The 19123-nt window shown below is 55.6% G+C and overlaps 1 protein-coding gene across 2 annotated transcripts in view; it reads left to right on the top strand.

Annotated features, from left to right (window-relative positions):
- The window catches only part of AMBRA1 (autophagy and beclin 1 regulator 1), a gene marked incomplete at its 5' end in the record, with an annotated part of 138303 nt that extends 123580 nt beyond the window's left edge, over nucleotides 1-14723 (top strand). For both annotated transcript variants that reach the window (XM_081099081.1, XM_081099080.1), the window contains 3 exons: nucleotides 5136-5228; nucleotides 6607-6800; nucleotides 13241-14723. In XM_081099081.1, the coding sequence (XP_080955207.1) occupies nucleotides 5136-5228; nucleotides 6607-6800; nucleotides 13241-13734 (781 nt within the window). In that variant the 3' untranslated portion in view covers nucleotides 13735-14723. The remainder of the gene's footprint in view (nucleotides 1-5135; nucleotides 5229-6606; nucleotides 6801-13240) is intronic.
- Between the last annotated feature and the right edge of the window lie 4400 nt (nucleotides 14724-19123).

Genomic DNA, 19123 nt, shown 5'->3' with positions numbered 1-19123 from the left:
GAGAACAAATACAAATGAGAATGTGGGAGCTCAGGGCTGTCGTCTCTTTACAAGGTTGCTGCCTCTCCTTGTGTGATGCAGCTCCCTGGCACACCCGTTCCCAAGGGCACAGGATCCAGCCAGCCAGCTGGGCTAAGATTACAGCCCTCCCTCCAAAACAGGTGGTTTCTGCCTTTGTCCCAGGCACAGGCAGCTGCACCTCATTTTGTGCTCTCAAGTATACTCTTGATTTCTCCTTCATTGTCTTAGCCGCAGTGCTCTCTCCAAGCACAAAGACGGGTCACAGGCTCCTTGGGCATCTCTTGGTACTGACACTCTCCCTGACAGTAGAAAAAGACCTAAGGAAACACTCCATCTCTCTAGGGAAAGAAATTCTTAGGACCAGTGAGGAGACAAATAACTGACCCTTCAGCCCCTATACAAAGCCATTACGGTGGCTGGTAGCCAAGGCAGTGAGGTGCTCCTTTCTCCTTGGCTTTGCTCCCCCACTGCCACTCCTCCAAGCTGCCGCTCTGCCTCTGGCTGACTGCCAGCCCAGCCAACACCCCCACCAATAACCACAGTGGGTGTGAAATACCAGATTGATGTGAGGGGGTGCTTGCTCACTTCCGGCTTCATAGATCAGCCCTACAAATGGGAGAGAGGTGCTTCTGGGAAGACCACTTCTCAGAGTCAGCTCAGAAGGCAGAATTCACAGAAAAAAGTAGGCTCGGGCTGTGGGGCATCTGGCCTTTGGCTGAGTGTGGGGCTCCTGACAGGGTCCCAGCTCTGTCCCCTGAGAGGGAGCTACCACTGTAAACAGTGATTACAATCAAGCATCATTGACCACAGAAGGGAACGGCACGCCTCTGAATCAAAAGGGAAGCCACAGCCACTATCTTTCAGGCTGTCTGTCCCACAAGAGCCAGGTGCCAACTCATTCCCACGTCATGGGGACAGCAGGGATGAATGCCGGTCTCCTCAAAAACGGTCCTTTTCTCCAAGGAGACAGCCATGCAACCAATAGATGAAAGAAGAGTGTTCTCAAAGGGAATATTCCCTAGAAGTTGGGAAGTTCAGAGCCAGAGTTCTTTGTGGAGCATTGTCACCACTGAGGATGCCAGGCGGGCTCCTGGCTGTGTTCAGAAGCACAGCTTACAGCCACTGCTGAAAGAAGCCGGGTGTCAAGAGGAAGTCCATCTGAAAAGGCTGACCTGACTGGCCTTGCCATTCGGCTCCATCCCTTTGTGTGTTTGCTAAGCCCCCAGGAAGAACCTGGAGCAAATAGTGGCTCGTTCATCCTCATTAAGCCCCAGGGAGACGGAGGTGGTTAGGACCATTGGCACTGAAGACTGCGTTTCTGTGGCCAGAGGTGTCCTTCAGCTCTGTTCCTTGGTACCTGGAATTTTCAAATCCTTGAAAATATTCAAGATCAGAATATTTGATATTGGGGAACAGATATCAGAAGATTCCGTTGTAGTTGAGCTTTTCCGACCACAGAAAGGAGCCATATCAGGATTAGAAATAGACCTGTTGATGGGGACAGAAAGGCTTGGGGTGAGGGTGGAGGGTGCAGCAGTGCATCTGATGCAGTCTATCATCCTGTTCTGTTTCAGTGGCCAGAGTCCCCAGCTCTGAGCCAGATGGGTGGGAAGAGTTTAAGGGGGACCCTTTGACCATCAGCATCACACTGACAGTCCCAACTCCGAGTGGGCCTTCAGTGATTTCTTTCCTGTGATGGAAAGGAAGGTTCTGGTACATGGTTTGATGTGAACAATTTGTTGTCAGTAACCAGGCCTGGCTGGCAGGAATTACAGAGGAAGGATTGGCAGGGGACCCACATGGTATTGCCACCTGTCAATAAATCCTGACAAGTTTGCAAATCAGAGGCTCCCTGGCAGCTGGCAGTGATGGCTTTGTTTTTGGAAGGCCTCTGCTGTTGACTTGTGGCATTTGCCTTTTCCCTAATACAAGATCTGCCCCCCTCACCGTCACTCACCCATGCCCGTGGTTCTCAGACAACCCCACCAAGCAGGTGAGTGGAAAAGGGAGGAGATGCTCCATTTTAAAGGGGTTCCCAGGCCCTCTGGGGAGTTGTCGGGAGGATTACATAGAGCAGGGAAAGGAAGAGCGCTTTTGGCAGGCTGGGGCACTGTCCCTCCAAAATCACTAGTGTGCCCTCAGGTGAACCCTGTCCCCAGAATCTTAGCGATCCTTTAAAGCAGTGGTTCTCAACCTTCTGTCCCTTTAAATACAGTTCTTCATATTGTGACCCAACCATAAAATTATTTTCGTTGCTACTTCATAACTGTAATGTTGCTACTGTTATGAATCGTAATGTAAATATCTTATATGCAGGATGGTCTTAGGTGACCCCTGAGAAAGGGTCGTTTGACCTACAAAGGGGTCGCGACCCACAGGTTGAGAACCGCTGCTCTAAAGCAAGGGTGGGGAACATCCGGCCCTCGAGCTGTATAAGGCCTGAGAAATCCTTTGGTCTGGCCCTGGCAAGACGTTAAGGGTGAGTTAATTAAATATAGCCCCTAATTTTTAAGTTGACAATTGTATGGCCTGTGAATGATACTATAAATATCCAAATGGCCCTTGGCAGAAAAAAGGTTCCCCACCCCTGCTCTAAAGACAGGCTTGGGGGCTCAGTGACAGGCCAGTTTCCTTTCACTGTGGAGCACAGCCTCCAACATACATTCCCTCCTCATCCAAGTCCTGTCACATCCCATATCAGGGACTGTCTAGTCCTCTTGTTTAAGAAGGAAGCATCTACATCACTCTTCACAGTCTCACCTCCTGGCCAACCCTCAGAACCTGCTGCTCCCCTTCACAATCTCACCTCCTGGCTGATCCTCAGAACCTGCTGACTAATTTGTTTCCTCTTCATGGAAGAAGTTCTGTCGTTAGAGGAAGGTGACCTGGGCCCATAGATTAAAAAGCTGGCTTTCATTGGAGATTGTCATCGATTGCACAGGCCTCCTTAAGAGAGTACATGGGCTGGATGGCTTAATCAATGACTGTTCCTCCTCGCAGCCTGGAGGCTGAAGCCAGCGTGGCCCATTCTGGTGAGGACCTTTCTTGAGTTGCAGAGGGTCGTGTTCTCACTCTGTCTTCTCATGGTGAGAAGGCCACAGTCCTGTTGTATTAGGGTCTCACATTTATGACCTTAACTAGAGGCCCGGTGCACAAATTTGTGCACAGGTGGGATCCACCTGCCTGAGGGGAGGGGCCATGGGCAGTTGGCGACTGACCCCACCCCCTTGCTGAACTCCCCTTTGAACTCCCAGTTGAGGGGATAATTTGTATATTAGCCTTTTAAAAAAAAAATACATTTTTATTGATTTCAAAAAGGAAGGGTGAGGGAGAGAGAGGTGGAAACATCAATGATGAGAGAATATTCGATTGGCTGCCTCCCGCACGCCCCTCACTGGGGATCGAGCCTGCAACTCAGGCATGTGCCCTTGACCAGAATCGAACCCGGGACCCTTCAGTCCGTAGGCTGACGCTCTATCCACTGAGCAAAACCAGCTAGGGTAGCATATTAGACTTTTATTATATAGGATTACCTCCTGAAGACCCTGTCTCCAGACATAACCACATTGGGGGACCAGCTTCAACATGCAGTTCAGTCCCTAGCACTAGCAGAGCTCTTCATGCACATGGGCATGTCCTGCCCCATCTGGGATCAGAACTGGCTGTTGTGTGTAGCGTAGGATCTCTACAGGGATGCCAGACTTCTAATCAAAGGTACCTCCTTCCCAACTTCTGTCCCTCTGCTTTCACCACCCGCATCACACCTCACTCTCAGCCACAGTGACTGGTCTAGGTCAGTGGTCGGCAAACTGCGGCTCATAAGCCACATGCGGCTCTTTGGCCTCTTGAGTGTGGCTCTTCCACAAAATACCGACTTCTGCGCATGGGCCATGAAGTTTCAATCGCACTGTACATGCACGCCGGCACGTGGTATTTTTTGGAAGAGCCACACTAAAGGGGCCAAAGAGCCGCATGTGGCTCGCGAGCCGCAGTTGCCGACCACGGGTCTAGGTAATACCTTCCAGGGAGGAATCAGAAAGCAAAGCAGCCCTAGCTGGTTGCTTAGTGGTTAGAGCATTGGCCTATGGACTGAAGGGTCTGGGGTTCAATTCCAGTCAAGGCTTGTACCTTGGTTGCAGGCTCGATCCCTGGCCCTGGTTGGTGTGCGTGTGGGGGGCAACCAATAGAACCTGCGCGTGGGGCGGGGGGGGCAACCAATAGAAACATCACATTGATGTTTCTCTTTGTCTCTCCCCCTCCCTTCCACTCTCTCTAAGAATTAATGGGGAAAATATCCTTGGGTGAGGATTGACAAAAAGAAAAGAAAGAAAGCAGAGCAAAGCAGTCTTGTGTGCAAGTCAATATAGAAGGATGAGAGGCCACCGCTTCCCTCTGGCAGCTGTGCCACCAGCAGTCCAGCCATCACCACCTGCGTTTCTCTCCTCCCTTCCCCATCGGAAGTTCGTGAGCAGCCTCGTGTCTCCTTCAGCTTGAGGAGCATCTTCCCCATTGCTGTCCACCCTGCCCAGGCCCAGGAGGCAGTAGGTCCAGAATAGAAAGAAGTGGGGGCTCTTACAGCTCAGTGGGGGCTTTTGTCTGCTTAGGCTTCTGAGCTCCAGGCAAGTGGAGAATGCCAGGAGCCCTGTGTTCCTTCCTCCCGCCGCATGGCAGTGGGCACCTGGCCTCTGTGTGGGGCCTGTTTCTGAGCACGAAGCAGGACCTGTAGGCAGGACAGTCGTGGCACCCTGTCTCTCCAGGGCCTCTCCAGCCTCCCATTTGCCATCTGAGCTCCTTTCTCTGTGTCTGAAGAGCTCTCAGAACCCAGTGCCTGCGTCTGCTGTGGCCATTTTTTTAGCTGTCTCAGCCCCAAGGTGGAGCCAGTCAGGCTTTGTCTGCGGGAAGAAGAGGCTAAAACCAGCTCTGCAGGCGTTTGCCTGAAGTGCTCCACGCTGAGCGCTGAGCGTCCCAGTGGAGTGCCTCTCGGCCCCGCCCAGGGTGAGGAAGGAGGGTTCCCTGGGCCACAGTCTGCGAAGCTTGGGAATTGTGAGGAGCTCTGGCCAGGCCCTCTCTAACGCCTTCCACCTTCTCCTCTGTCCTTCCCCACTGACTTCCAGGGCCTCGAACTCAGGCATTGAGTACTACTGGGACCAGCTGAACGAGACTGTCTTCACGGTCCACTCCAGCAGCCGGAGCAGTGAGAGGCCCGGGTGAGTGTTGAAGGAGGAGGGTGCAGCCCCTGCCTCCTGCTTCTGATGGGCTCCCAAGCGATGCCCTCAGCCTGTACCCAGGGCTCTCTGGGTACCACTCAATCAGAGTGGCTCCCCTTTGATCTGCTTCATGCATTGAGCCTTTGCACATGATTTCATTCAAGAAAATGGTGTTGCCCTAGCTGGTTTGGCTCAGTGGATTGAAGGGTCCCGGGTTCGATTCCAGTTGGGCACATGCCTGGGTTGCAAGCTTGATCCCCAGTAGCGGGTGTGCAGGAGGCAGCTGATCAATGGTTCTCTCTCGTCATTGATGTTTCTATCTCTCTCTCCTTCTCCCTTCCTGTCTGAAATCAATAAAAATATATTGATGTCCATGTCTAAGAAAGAACAAAACCTCTGCTCTTAGGGTCTTGGTGTAGAACAAGCTAGGACACCTTCTGGTCCTCTCCCATCTTGTGGTGAGGGGAGAAGCCAGGGCACTGGAGAGGGAGCCTGTCCCTAGGACGCGTGCTCATGTCCTCAGGGAGAATCTGTCAGTGATCTCCCAGGTGACTAGGGCCTCCAGGACCAAGCTGCCCAGAGCTGCAGTCCAGGGTCCATTTAGAGAAGAAACCTGGCACTAACCCTCTTACCATTTAACTCACTAATGAAGATGAATATTTTGAGAAAACAAAGGTAAGCTCTGTTTCCTAGAGGGCCCAGCTGCAGAAATCGTCCCCAGAAACAGCTAGAAATATGAGTGACCCTGTCAGAAGTCCTGGGCTTCCTCTGCTGCCAGCCAGCCACCCCGAGGCTCAGAGCCTGGAAATGCCCAAGGGGAGAGGGTGCTGGCCTTGGGCCCGGGCCTTTCTCATAGGGCAGCTTTTCAGAAGGCCCTAAAGGGTCCCAGAACAGCTTCATACGAGTCTGGGTACTTTTCCTCCACAGTGGAGATCCAGTGGAAACTCCGGATGTAAACTGGAACCTTGTCAACATATAGAAGGAAGGAAATGCCAAAGAGAGAAAGGTCCTTCTGCTGCTCACTGTTTGTCCCGTGGATCTCAGTTAGGGGCTTCCTGTATCTAAAAAAGTCTTTTACGTTAGCCGTCTCTACCTCATCAGAAAGTCCCCTTTGTTTAAGGGAGTGGCTGAACCAGCTGGGCTTGCAAAATTGGATGGCTCTGTGGCCGCTTTTCCTTGTCTCGGGCATGGACTGATAGGAAGGAGAAGGGACACAGGCAAGTTCACTGGGTTGGGAGGTAGCTGTGGGCGGGCAGGGCTGCTGCTTAGCCTGCAGCCCTGGTCAAGCCTGTGCCCGAGGCTTGGCATGGAGCCAGCAGAGCTCTGAGGGGTGCTGTCCCAAGCCCTGCCTGATTTCAGTCCACTTTTCTCTCCCTAGAACCAGCAGAGCCACATGGAGGACAGACAGAGACATGGGTCTGATGAATGCAATTGGGTTGCAGCCCCGGAACCCCACCACCTCAGTGACGTCTCAGGGCACCCAGACTCTGGCCCTTCAGCTGCAGAATGCGGAAACACAGACGGAGAGGGAGATACAGGAGCCAGGGACAGCAGCCTCGGGTCCCGGGGAAGGTGAGAGCCCTGTGATGCTAGTGGGCAAATATGGCAGGGGGCCGGGAGGGGAGTGGGCGGGGACCATCATCAAGGCTCCTGGCTCCTCCACATGGATGGTGGCAGGTACTGAGAGAATGCACTCCAGTCAGGATGAGCACCCTTCCCTCTTTGGGGAGTGCCCTCTTGGTGGCATTAACCACCTCCTCAGGCAGGAACCTCATCTCCTTCATCTGTCACTGATTCCAGCAAGCGGAGCTGCTCTTCCCGCTTTCCCCCAAGTGCCCTCTCCTCCAAAACTTGGAGGACAGAGGCTGTGCTTAGAGAAAGGGCAGGACATAGCTGGATGGGAAAGGCTACGAGAGACCTCTTGCTGTTGGCTTCCAGGGCCTCCCACAGGGAGCCTGTCCCCCTGCAACTGTGCTCCTCTTACACCCGTGGATCACTGCCATTTGGGTGCAGCCCAGCACACCCTCAGCCCCTTCCTGTCACCTATCTCAGGTGCAGCTCAGCCAGCCTCCCTGGCAGTCTGTGCTGGCCTCACACGTCTAAGAACCAATTAGCACTTCCCAGCGGCAGAGCTTGAGCCACTTTGGAGTCTGTTAGCAGCTGTGTTAAACAGCCTGTTCTCACTCAGTCATCTCCTTACCCCCTACCCCGGCCCCTTGCTGGTCCCAGCTCCACACAAGCCAGCCTCGAAGCAGACACACACTCTCTAGGTCTGTGTTGAGCCTATGGGAGGAGAAACGTGATGTGCATCAGGCAAAGAGTAACGAATTTGCCTGTGTTACCCCAGGGAAGCTTTCTATACTCAGTCCCCCGTCCCCCGTCCCCCGTGTCTCTCCCCCCCCCCCCCCCCCCCCCCCCCCGCCCAGGGCACTGTCCCTCTGGCTGCCATAAACTGAAAAATTTAAAGTTAAGTCCCTTTTTGGTCTATGGCCCAGGCCACACCTACATCGGAGGCCTGTGACTCTTTGTTGGGTGGAAAGCCCCAGGGTGTGGACATAAGCAGCTGGCAGTGCTGGCTGGGCTTCAGGCCTCAGCAAGGAGAGAGTTGCAGGCTCCTCCAGCCGCCCCCGTGCTAAAGACAGTCCTAGGCGGCCCCTTGGATCTGATCTCATGGCCGTTTACTGATTTCCACCATGGATCAGCCGCTTGGGCTACAAAGACAAGCCTTTCCTCAGTGAACTTGAACTCTAGAGAGGCAGGAAAATAATGACTTCTTGTGATCAGGACCTCAGAAACAAAGGAGGAGCCATGCCCACCCAGCCTATGGTGCTGGGGAAGGCTGCTGGGGGAGGTGGCTCTGAGCTGAGCTTTCAAGGATGAGTAGGAGTTAGTCAAGCAGAGCGGGTAGGGGAGCGCAGGGAGAGGCATTCCTGGCAGAGGGGACAGCACCTGCAAGTTCAAAAACATCACACTCTACACCAGTGGTTCTCAACCTGTGGGTCGCGACCCCTTTGGCGGTCAAAGGACCCTTTCACAGGGGTCACCTAAGACCATCCTGCATATCAGATATTTACATTACGATTCATAACAGTAGCAACATTACAGTTATGAAGTAGCAACGAAAATAATTTTATGGTTGGGTCACAACATGAGGAACTGTATTTAAAGGGCCAGAAGGTTGAGAGCCACTGTTCTACATAGAAGACCACGAGCAGGTTCGTGTTTGTGGCCTGATCAGCACGTGTTGAGAACTGAGGCTGGATGAGTAGGGAAGGCAGATTCCAGGAACTGGTTGGGGCTGAGGACTTCATCCTTGCGGTCAAGTGCACAGGGCTCGGGGCCAGGAGCTGCCAGCTTGAGGAGAAGGCATCCTCACCTCCCAGAGAATCCTCTGCTTTTCAGTGTTGTTTTTTTAATTTAATTTTTCAGTTTCAGTTGACATTCAATATTATATGAGTTTTAGGTGTATAGTGTAGTGGCTAGACATTTATATAAATTACAAAGTGATTCCTCTGCTCTTTTCTTGATTAGCCTCAGCCCATTTCAGACGTTCTCAGTCAGTCATAAGTTCCTTTCTTCTTGTTTGGGCTGGGGCTGGAGGCTGGCAAGAGGAAGGGGCTCTTGCTCCCAGTTTCAAGAGGCCAGAACCACATTTCCTCCCTGTCTTGTCCCACAAAGGGGAGCGGGTGGTGGAGGGTGCGTCCTGCAGAAGCCGGAGTTGCTCCTCAGTACGAGTGGCAGTCGGGAGCTGGCCCCTGGGCACAGTAGGCTTTTAGCTTTGCGTCTGTCTGGGGCCCTGTAACCTTGGCCCGGAGCTCTGGACCTCCAGCTCTCTTAATCCTCTCAGAAAGAGACATACCTAGAAAGAAGTAGGGGGAGGAGAGCATAGGGGCGGGGGCGGCCTCCGTCGTCTGGGGCCAGGAGCCCTGTTTGGAGGTGCTGCTCTCGTTGACCAGCAACCACTCCTGAGCCAGGCACCGGGATTCTCCTTGGGTGTAGACTTTCCCCACCCAGCAGGCAGGCACAGCTGCTCAGCACCTCACTGCCAGCAGCTGCCTCCTCTCTCCATGTAGGCAAACTGGTGGCCCCATCCGCATAACCTCTCTTCTGGGCTCAGCTAGGAGACAGGGCCGGGGGCATGGGAGGAGGGATATCGCCTGCACATCCCACCCCACACACCAGGGCCCAGGCTCACGAGTATGGGAGACCACCTCTGCTTCGTAGCAGTCACTGTTCTGTGGTGCCCCTCTCGTTCCGATCAGCTAGCACCGGGTGGCTCCAGGTGGCTCCTCATTTTCTTGTTCTGTAAAAATTTGGTTAAAGTCCATTCAGCTCTTCCTAGGACTTCCAGGAAGAGCCCTCCACAGTGGGAATTTGCAGTGCTTATCCAACTTAGAGCTTCCCTACCCTGTCAGAAAGGGAGGGAGCATTCCCTGGTCTCACTCTTTGCTCCCAGCACTGACCCACTCCTGCCCGCCTACAGCAGGCATCCAGGAAGTGTGTGGGAGGGGAGAATGGAGTGGAGGCAAGGCCCTGCCCCTTGCTTGGCTGTGCCACACTACTTCGGGAGCCCGTGGCTCTGCCTCTGATGCTGGAAAAGGTTGTCTGGCCTCTTTCTTGTCAAGTGAAGATGCTAAACCAGCTGCAGTGACTTGGGCCCTGGGCGGCAGGGAGAGCAATGTGAGATGGGAGGGGCTAGAAGACCAGCAGGCCCACTGAGGGCAGGAAGGGCAGCTTCTCCCTTCACTCAGCCTTGCTTCCCCCTTCTGGGCAGTGAACCCCCAGAATTAAATGAGGTCACAGGGCATTATGGGAAGTTGTTGGTCCGTCCATCCTGGCCTCTGTATCTTAGAATTTGCCAAGGAAAGATCTCATGTCAACACGAAATCAGTTTCCCATTTTTCAAAGATGGAAAGAAACACTTTGCTCCAGGGAAGGTGACAGCAGGATTGACCCTGTGGCCACCGCTCCTGCCGCTCATCGCTGAGCTCCTGGGGCAGGCTGCCATCTCCCTCGGGCCCCAGTGTGTGCGTTCTCCTCTGGAAGAATGTGCTGGCTGCCTTCCGTGGCGCGTAGCCTTGGCTTAGAGTCCCCAAGAGAGAAGCACAGCTCATAGCTCAAAGCTGTCAGCACCCAGCCCTGAGGAAGCTGTTGGGGTGTGTGTGTGTGTGTGTGTGTGTGTGTGTGTGTGTGTGTGTGTGTGTGTGATTATATTAGGGACCATGAATTCAAAGGTATTGCCGAGGGAATCACATTCAGGGATGAAGCATGTCCTTTCCCTCCGGAAAGAAACAGACACAGGTGTTTCTCCCACAGCAGGGGCAACATGTGATCTGTGTTCAGAAGCCACTTAAGCCTCTGTAATCAGCTCGGGAGCCCTTTTATTCACCCACACATTCATCTGATAAATACACACCAAGTTCAAGACCAACGTTAGACGCAAAGATGATTGAAACTTAGTCTGAGGCCTTCAGGAACTTGCAGAAGGTCGATGCCACAGATAACTTACAGAGAGAAGTGTGGGCACTGCAGGGCTTGGGGAAGGAGCAGCCACTCCATCGGAGGTCTGGGTGAGAGGCGGTACTTGCGTTGGCCCTTTAAAAAGAGTGGACCTTAGACATGAGGCCATGGGCAGCACAGAGCAGGCGGGGAGCATCTGCGGGGCAGGCGGGCGTACGGCATGTGGGGCCGGCTTTGGTAAGGTCATAGGGCACAGGAAGAGGCCTGGTCAGGAAGCGGCTGGAACCTGGCCAGAGGGCCCTTAAATCTCAAGCTAAGGATTCTTGATTTTTTGAAGCTGCTTGGTTTTGACAAGTATGGATTTAACCAGAACTCAGTGAATCAGAGCTTAATTGGGATGGTAATAGCAGCAGCATGGAGGCTGGGTGGAAAGGGACGATATAAAAAGCAAGACCAGCCATGGTGAGAGGTGGCCAGGACTGGAGCCACTGGTGCAGTGGGAGAGGACAGAAGGCCCAGATCCGAGTGCTCACAGCAGGGCCCGGAAGTGAGCCACATGGAAAGAGCTGATGGTGTCCCGTCCCATCTCACCCCCTGAGCCCTGCACCATGAGCTCCAGGGCCAGCAGTCCTCAGGCCAGCCCACTGCACCTCCCCGGCCAGGCTGGGGAGCCCTCAGTGCAGAGTTCTTGGAAAGCAGTGGGAGTGGCAGTGAGCAGAGGGAGGTCCCCTCGCGCCTCCCCAGGCAGCCCTTTGGCTCACAGGATAGAGGCTGTGCTGGCACCAAGGCTCTCAGTTGACCCTTCCTGTGTCCCCCTGCCAACGGCTTGTCCCCTAGAGAACTCTGAGCCCTGCAGGTTCTCATTCCTTCTGCCCTGGGAGCTGGCGCTGAGCTGTCAGGGGAGACTAGATGGGCTGCTGCCTGAGTGTGGGGGGTAGATGGGCAGGGTTAACCAGGAGATCTGGAGAAGTGAAAGCCCAGGCGGAGTCCCCACCACCCACTGCCTCGGTAAGACCCGAGGAAGAACTACCAGGGGTGCCAAGCACCGACGGAGGGAGAGACCTAGGGTGGCCTTACACTGCAAAGCTGTGAAACTGGCTGCCTGGAAATCAGTTCTAACAGCAAGCAGAGAGAAGGGACTGGCAGGGAGAAAGCAAGGAAAGTCTTGCAGAACTAGCTGTTGACAAGTACCCCAAAAGAAACCCCCACTATCAAAGCCCCCAAATATGCAAAATCCCAAACTGCCGGCAGGCAGCCAGAGGAAACAAAGTAGCAGTTGTGTCATAGCTGAGCACAGGCCAGAGGGAAGGCCCCTCAGGGCGGAGCTGCACTCCAGACCCCGTTCATCACCGCTGGGCGTCCCCCGGGGCCGCACTCACATGCGCTGTCATGCTCCGCCCGGCATTGTGCAGGCTGTGTGCATCCCTCTGTGCAAGTCAGGAAGCTGAGGGATGTGCAAGTTAAGCGGGTTATCCAAGATCACAGAACTGGACTTGAGCCGAAGCCTGTCTGTTCCTACACTAGAGAACGGTCAGGCCTTTGGGGGAAGGCCTAGAACAGTGGTTCTCAACCTTCCTAACGCCGCGACCCTTTAATACAGTTCCTCATGTTGTGGTGACCCCCAACCATAAAATTACTTTCATTGCTACTTCATAACTGTAATTTTGCTACTGTTATGAATCGTAATGTAAATATGATATGCAGGATGTATTTTCATTGTTACAAATTGAACATAATTAAAGCATAGTGATTAATCACAAAAACAATATGTAATTATATATGTGTTTTCTGATGGTCTTAGGCGACCCCTGTGAAAGGGTCGTCGACCCCCAAAGGGTCACGACCCACAGGTTGAGAACCGCTGCCCTAGAACCTCTTCTGCCTCTTAAGATGCGGTTGAAACCTCAGGCCCAGGCAGGTGCCTGGCTGTGGGGCAGGTGAGAGGAAGTGTCAGGCATCGAGCCCCAGGAGAACAGTGTGTGGGAAATAACGTAGGAAGGCTGATGGATGAAGGGGGAACAGTTAAAAATTCAGACTTCCTCCTGGACTCTCAGGAAGTACCATAAACAGAACATAGGGAAGACAGCACAGCTTTGAAGTGAAGCGGAGCAGGCTGTTTGCCTTTGAGCCACACTCTGTGGGGTGCCCTCTCTTTCCGAAGACCAGGCAGCATACCCTCTCCCAGGGCTACCAGGTTAGGTTACCCACGGCGGGGAGCAGACAGGCAAAGCAAGCTAGCTGGCTGGGCCCTTCCCATCGCCTTCATTCAGTTAGTGACCGGCCTGCCACTGGTCCGGCTCCGCGGTGCAGTGGCTGAGGGGCCTTGGGCCCTGCAGGCCATGCTGGGTCCCTGCCAGTAAAACAGTGTGAGCGAGGGCCGCTCCGGGGTCATCGCGCTCAGGTGTCTGAGTTATCCTCAGATAGATTGGGGGAGTGGGCCTTGTTTCTGCTTTTAGCCTAGAATCCTCCCGTTCCTCCTAGCAGTTGCCTGCCTGGCTCAGAGGACCAGGCCAGCAATTAATTCCCTCCCTCTCCTGCTTCATACCTTCCAGGTGAGGGCTCAGAGTACGCAGGTGGGGAAGACGCCCTCAGCAGGATCCAGCGGCTGATGGCCGAGGGTGGCATGACCGCCGTGGTGCAGCGGGAGCAGAGCACCACCATGGCCTCCATGGGCGGCTTTGGCAACAACATCATCGTCAGCCACCGCATTCACCGCAGCTCCCAGACAGGGACTGAGCCTGGGGCCGCCCGCACCTCCTCGCCCCAGCCCTCCACCTCTCGGGGACTGCTCCCGGAACCTGGGCAGCTGGCAGAGCGAGGCCTAAGCCCCCGGACAGCCTCCTGGGACCAGCCCAGTACCCCTGGGCGGGAGCCCCCCCAGCCATCCCTGCCCTTTTCCTCCCCTGCCCCTACTCCTGTCCCCCTTCCCAGCACTGAGGGACCAACCCCGCACTGCGACCTGACCAGTAACCACCACCTTCCTGACAGTGGCGGTAGCAGCAGGGGGGAAGCTGCAGGCCCCAGTGGGGAGCCACGGAACAGGTAGAGACAAGTGTGCACTGGTGCCTCCCTCAAACCGCTGAGCAGAAATCGGACCTCACAGCTGACTGGGAACTGGACACGGAAGAGCTGCAGGCTGCATCAGGAACAGGAGCAAGAGGGCAGGGGTTCGAGGAAATCGGAGTCAGTGGGCGTGAGGCAGTCAAATGGGCAAGGCTCACCTTAGGACTAGAACCTTTCAAGATCTGGAGCCCACGGAGCCACACTGCTGTGCTGAGTGAATGGAGAAGGAAGTGGGTATTCTGCCATGAACCCCGTTTCCCCTAGTCACAGAGAACCCCAGAAGGGCCAAACCATCCTGCACAGTGGCCAGTGAGACAGCTGTGCCCTGTCCACCTGTTGTAGGGGCCAAGCCACTAGGACTTGAAGAGCAAGAGGAGCAGCCGACCCCCAGAAACCATCTCTATCTCGGAGCCTCCAGAGCTTCAGCTTCTTATCTTTCCCCACGAAGGCCACTATCGGGCAGGTCAGGCCCAGATTCCCGAGGACGGGCTTCTACGCTTGCTAATGGGGACACCATGGAGTGGGGGGAACCTGCTTGCCTGAGAGAGGATGGGGTCAAGGGATGGTGGGCAGGTCCTCACTCAGGAGTGGGGGGTGTAGGCTGGCCAGCCCCCAGGGCCTGTCCACCAAGCCCCTCCCTCCCTGTCCCCCAGGCCCTCAGAGCAGCGCCTGTGGGTATCAGTATTCCCTGAGCCGAGGCCAAAGCCAGCCCGAGGCTGGGGGAGGGGGTGAAACTCCAGGTCAGAATGTGAGGTCTTGGTCTGTGATTTAAGGTGTTGCATGTGGAATCTTAAACTGTACGTGTAGTTTCTAGTGGAAAAATCAAGGCGCTGATTATTTTGTTTTTAGTATGAAAATGTGATTTCTGTTTGTAACTCATAGAAACATTGTGGTGGGAGAAGAGGGGATAGTCTGACTGCTAATGAGGGAAACACCAAAGATCTACATCATTAAAATGATGACATGCCCCTCACCAGGCTCCACTCTGTTTTTATGGAGGATGGTGGGAGCGGGGCGGGGGGAGGGGTTGGGGACAGAGCGGGGTCTTTGAAATGAGCTGGGCCCAGGTTCTCCCAGGCACTGGTTTTGGTGCTGCTGGCGTCCGTGGGGAGCCCTGATACCTCAGCATAAGCCACTCCGGTAAGCACTGCCACCTGTGCTTACACCCCGTCTCTGTACCACCACCTCCTGCTTCCTGTGAGCCTGCTAGGGACTGGGGCAACTTTAACAGCAACAGGTGGGTAGGTAGGAATGACAGAAGGTCATTCATCTTGATTGCTTCCTACCCAGGACTATGGGTCTGGAATGAAGATGTAACTGGCAAAGAGTTGGACCCCTCCAGTCCTAGGAAACCACCCATAATGGGGGTTGGAGCTTGTCCTTGTCTACAGACATCCCACAAAGATGCCATTTGCTGGTCCCTCAGGTTTCCTTTCCTTTGTGTCCTCAGTACAGTGACTGAAAGGCCTGTTCTATTCATGGGCCTTGGCCACATTAAGATTCAAGCTGATGTGGCTCTGCTGGTTGAGCGTCATCCCATGCACTGATGGGCCACCAGTTTGATTTCTCATCAGGGCACATGCCTGGGTTGCGGGTTCAATCTCTAATAGGGGGTATATAGATGGCAGCCCATTGACGTTTCTCTCTCCTCCCTTCCCCTTCCTTTAAAATCAATAAAAACTTTTTTTTTTTTTAAGTTTCAAGCAAGTTAGTGGCAGAGGATATTTGCCCCAAATCATACAAAGGTATACAGGACAATCAGAGCCACCCCCAGGCTTCTGCCAGCAACAAGTACTTCAGTACCTTCTGTGTCCCAGACACTATAGGTCATGCATAACTATGTTACCCCAACAGAGACAAAACCAAAAGGTTAAATGGGAAAGCAAGTAATACAAAACAGTGTGAAGAGTTGTATAGTTAGGAACACCAGAATTTTCTAGAAAGTTTTAACAGTGGACTCGACTAAAGGACATCCGCTAGCTGTGTGACCTAGGGCAAGCCACTTGCCTTTTGTTGTTGTTGTTAATCCTTACCTGAGGATATTATTCCATTGGTTTGTTTTTTTTTAATATTTCTATTGATTTCAGAAAGGAGGGAAGAGAAATATTAATGCTGAGAGCGTTATTGATAAGCTGCCTCCTGCATGCCCCCTACTAGGGATCAAGCCCGCAACCCAGGCATATGCCCTTTACTGGAATTGAACCCAGGACCCTTCAGTCTGCAGGCGGAAGCTCTAACCACTGAGCAAACTGGCTAGGGCGCCACTTGCCTTTTCTCTACTTCGCTTTCCTCCCTTGTAGTAGATGCAGGGCTTGCAACCTCTCAGTTACTTCTACCTCTATAATCTAGTCCTTCGTGTTCAGCACTGGTTAGGACAGGCTCCCAGGAAGAGGTGGGACTTGAGCTATGCATTGTCAGATGGGGAAGAATTCCTTGGCTGACAGTGGGGCTATGAATTTGTTAAGTGTAAACCTTGTCCAAGGACTTGGTAACCTCAATCCTCTTCACAAAAACCCTCTGAAGTGAGCACTGGTATTACACCCAGACCACATAACTAGTGGAGGCACAGTTTTAATCCAGGTGGGACCCCAACTTGCTCTATTTGTAAAAGGGGTATTCAGCCATGTGGGTGAGGTGATCCAAATTTGGCCCTGTCTGGCCTCACCTCTGCCCTCCCTGGCCAAGGATGAGCCCAGCCCTACCTGTTGGAGGTCACAACATCAACCCCTCCACTTAGAAAGCTTTTGCCTGGTGGATAGAGCCTCCCCAAGGATAAAGCCTTTTGGGGGCCTCTTGCCCATCATAACAAGGTTGTGGGGTCAACAGAAGAGCTTGGCAAGCTCATTTGGAGGTGAGGAAATAGGTCCAGAGAAATCCTATGGGCCCAAGTTGTAGACCCAATTGGATCAAAGGCTGAGAGCAAAGACTAAACAGGTCTCTGGTTTCCAACTCAGCACTACACAGTTCCACTTTGGGTTCTGGGATTGGGGAGGCCAATGGCCCCTCCCCATCGTGGATTTCAGAGGAACTGGAGCTGCTTTGCCTGACAGCTTCTGGAAGAACCCAAAGCAGTGGTTGGAGACATTTCTGGTTTCTGGGCCCCCAGTCCTTATCCTTGCTTGACTTCCCATCTGACTGTTGTATCTGGCCTTCCTGCATTCTGTTTGTTCACGCACACACCCTGCAGGACTATCATATAATTGTTACATGAACCAATTCACCTGTGAGTGGGGACAAGAGCAATAGCACTTCTTTCAACCTTGGTGATGAGGATCATGGGAGAACAAATCATTCTTGTGAAGCACAATGGCTTTTCACTCTAGCCCCACCCGCCTACTCCAGGCCTCTCCTTCCAGGAGCACTGGGGACCGACCCCCACCTCCGCATTCAGCGTGGAGAGCTCACCAAGAGCCCCCGCAGCTGCAGCTGGCGTTGCCTGAGTTCTGCCCCTTCTCGAGTAGCTCTTGCCCTTTCTTCTCCACTGCGTATCCGCCTCCACCCCCCCACCCCGCGCCAATCCCACACAGAGCCCTCTGAGCATCTCTTAGGTGAGGCTGAAGGAGGGGCGGGACTTGAGTTGTTTTTCCAAGAGAAGGAACCATGTGTTTTAAGGTTAAGCGGGTGTTTGGCGCAGAGTTTGGTGTGACAGGCCTCGCGGCCGGGCGTGGGGGGCGAATCCCTCCTGGTCAGCCGGGGAACCCGCTCGGAGGCCGAGCGCTGGTGCCTGGGCGCGCCGAGCTGAGCCGCAAGGTCTGGGCTGGGGAGGAGCTCTCCGAGGTGCTGAAGGCGCCCGGCTCTTGGCCCGCGGCTGCCCGACCCGCGGCCCTCCGGCCCTCCAGGTCGGTTGCCAGAGACCTCGAGAGAGCAGTGGCCTCCCCCGGGGTCTCGTTCAGGGCTCCGCCCAGGTGACCTTGGGCTTTCCCTCCCAGGAATCGGTGAACTCGACCTTCAGGCCCCGGTTGGATGGGCTGCGTATCCCATCCCGGGGCTGGAGGAAGGGCGCTCACCCCTTCGCGGCCTGAAGTGCGGGGGCCGAGCGGCGGGGTGTGGGGCGGGCGGGAGTGTGTGCGAAGGGCGAGCTCCTCTCTCCCTGGCGGACCGTCGCCGCTCTTCTCTCCCCAGCTGCTTCCCCAGCCCCGACGGCGCCCCTCCTCTGGCTGCACGGCAGCCTGCACGCAGCCGCGGGGTTGGAAACCGCCGGCCCTCGGCCCTGCCCCGACGGAACCGCGGCAGCAGAACCGACCCCACCCACTCATCAACCTCCTAGTGGGGTCCAACTGCGCGCGGGACGACGGAGGGAGGGAGGTCCGAGCTGGGCGCGAGGCCATCTCCTACTCCCGGGGGCCTGGTCAGAGCGGAGGTGGGGAGCGCAGCCAGACGGGGCTGCCAGCTCTCCCCCCAGCCCGCGAGGGGGCGCCGCATCCCCATGACAACGCGGACACCCCACCCCCCAGCCTCTCAGAGGGCCGAGCCCCCAGCGAAGCCACACTGTCGGCGTGGGCGGTGTCCCCACGGTGCCCGAGTGCGGAGCTGCCGGCCGGCTCCAATGAGGGGCGCGCGTAGCTGGGGTCCCCGACGCCCCGGCGGTGCCCCCCGCGCGTCCTCGTTGGGTGGCCGGCCCCGGGCGGGCGGCGCGGCCCCACCAGGATTGGCTGCCTCCCCGTGACATCACGCGGCTCGGGAAAAGTGCGAGCGTGAGCGCGAGTCGGAGCCACAGCGCCGGGAGCTGCGGGCGGAGCAGGGGCCGCCCCTCGCACCCCGTCCCCGCCCCCGGCCCGCAGCCCGACCGCCCGCCCCGCCCGCTGGCCCGCGGGGCCGCCCTCCTCTCCCGCCGTCTGTCAGGTGCGAAGGGAGCGGGCGGAGGTGTCTGGTAAGTGACTTCCGCGGCAGCGCGGGGGCGTGGGGGGACTCGGTTGGGGGAGAAGGACGCGGGGCTCGCGGACCCTCTGAGGCTCCTCAGAGGCCGTCCGACCGGGAGGGACCCCAGGCATCTCTGGGGCGAGCGCGGGGCAGGGGGCTGCAGAGGGCACGGCTGGAGGGGAGGCCGGGAGCCTCGCGGAGGCTGCAGGTGCGCCTCTGGGAAGCAATGGGCATTCAGGACGTCGGCAGGGTGTGCCCGCTCCCAGCCCCGAGGAGGCAGGGGCAGCCGTCGGGGGCAGGACCCGCACTCCAGCCCTCCCACTGGCGGCTCTGCAGGGCGTGGGGCTGTGGAGCCCAAAGAGCCCTTTTCCCGCCCGCCTCCCTGCCCCCCCCCCTCCGGCGCCGCCAGCCCACTCTTGGCCATGGAGTCCGCCATCAGCGACCTTGAACCCCGACGGAAAGCACCCCTGCCCTCTCTGGCGCCCCTCCCCCACTCCAGGACGCTCCCTCGC

Source organism: Myotis nattereri, assembly GCF_964212035.1.
Source record: "Myotis nattereri genome assembly, chromosome: 9".
NCBI classification, from domain to species: domain Eukaryota; kingdom Metazoa; phylum Chordata; class Mammalia; order Chiroptera; family Vespertilionidae; genus Myotis; species Myotis nattereri.
This window is presented reverse-complemented; position numbering and strand designations above follow the sequence as displayed.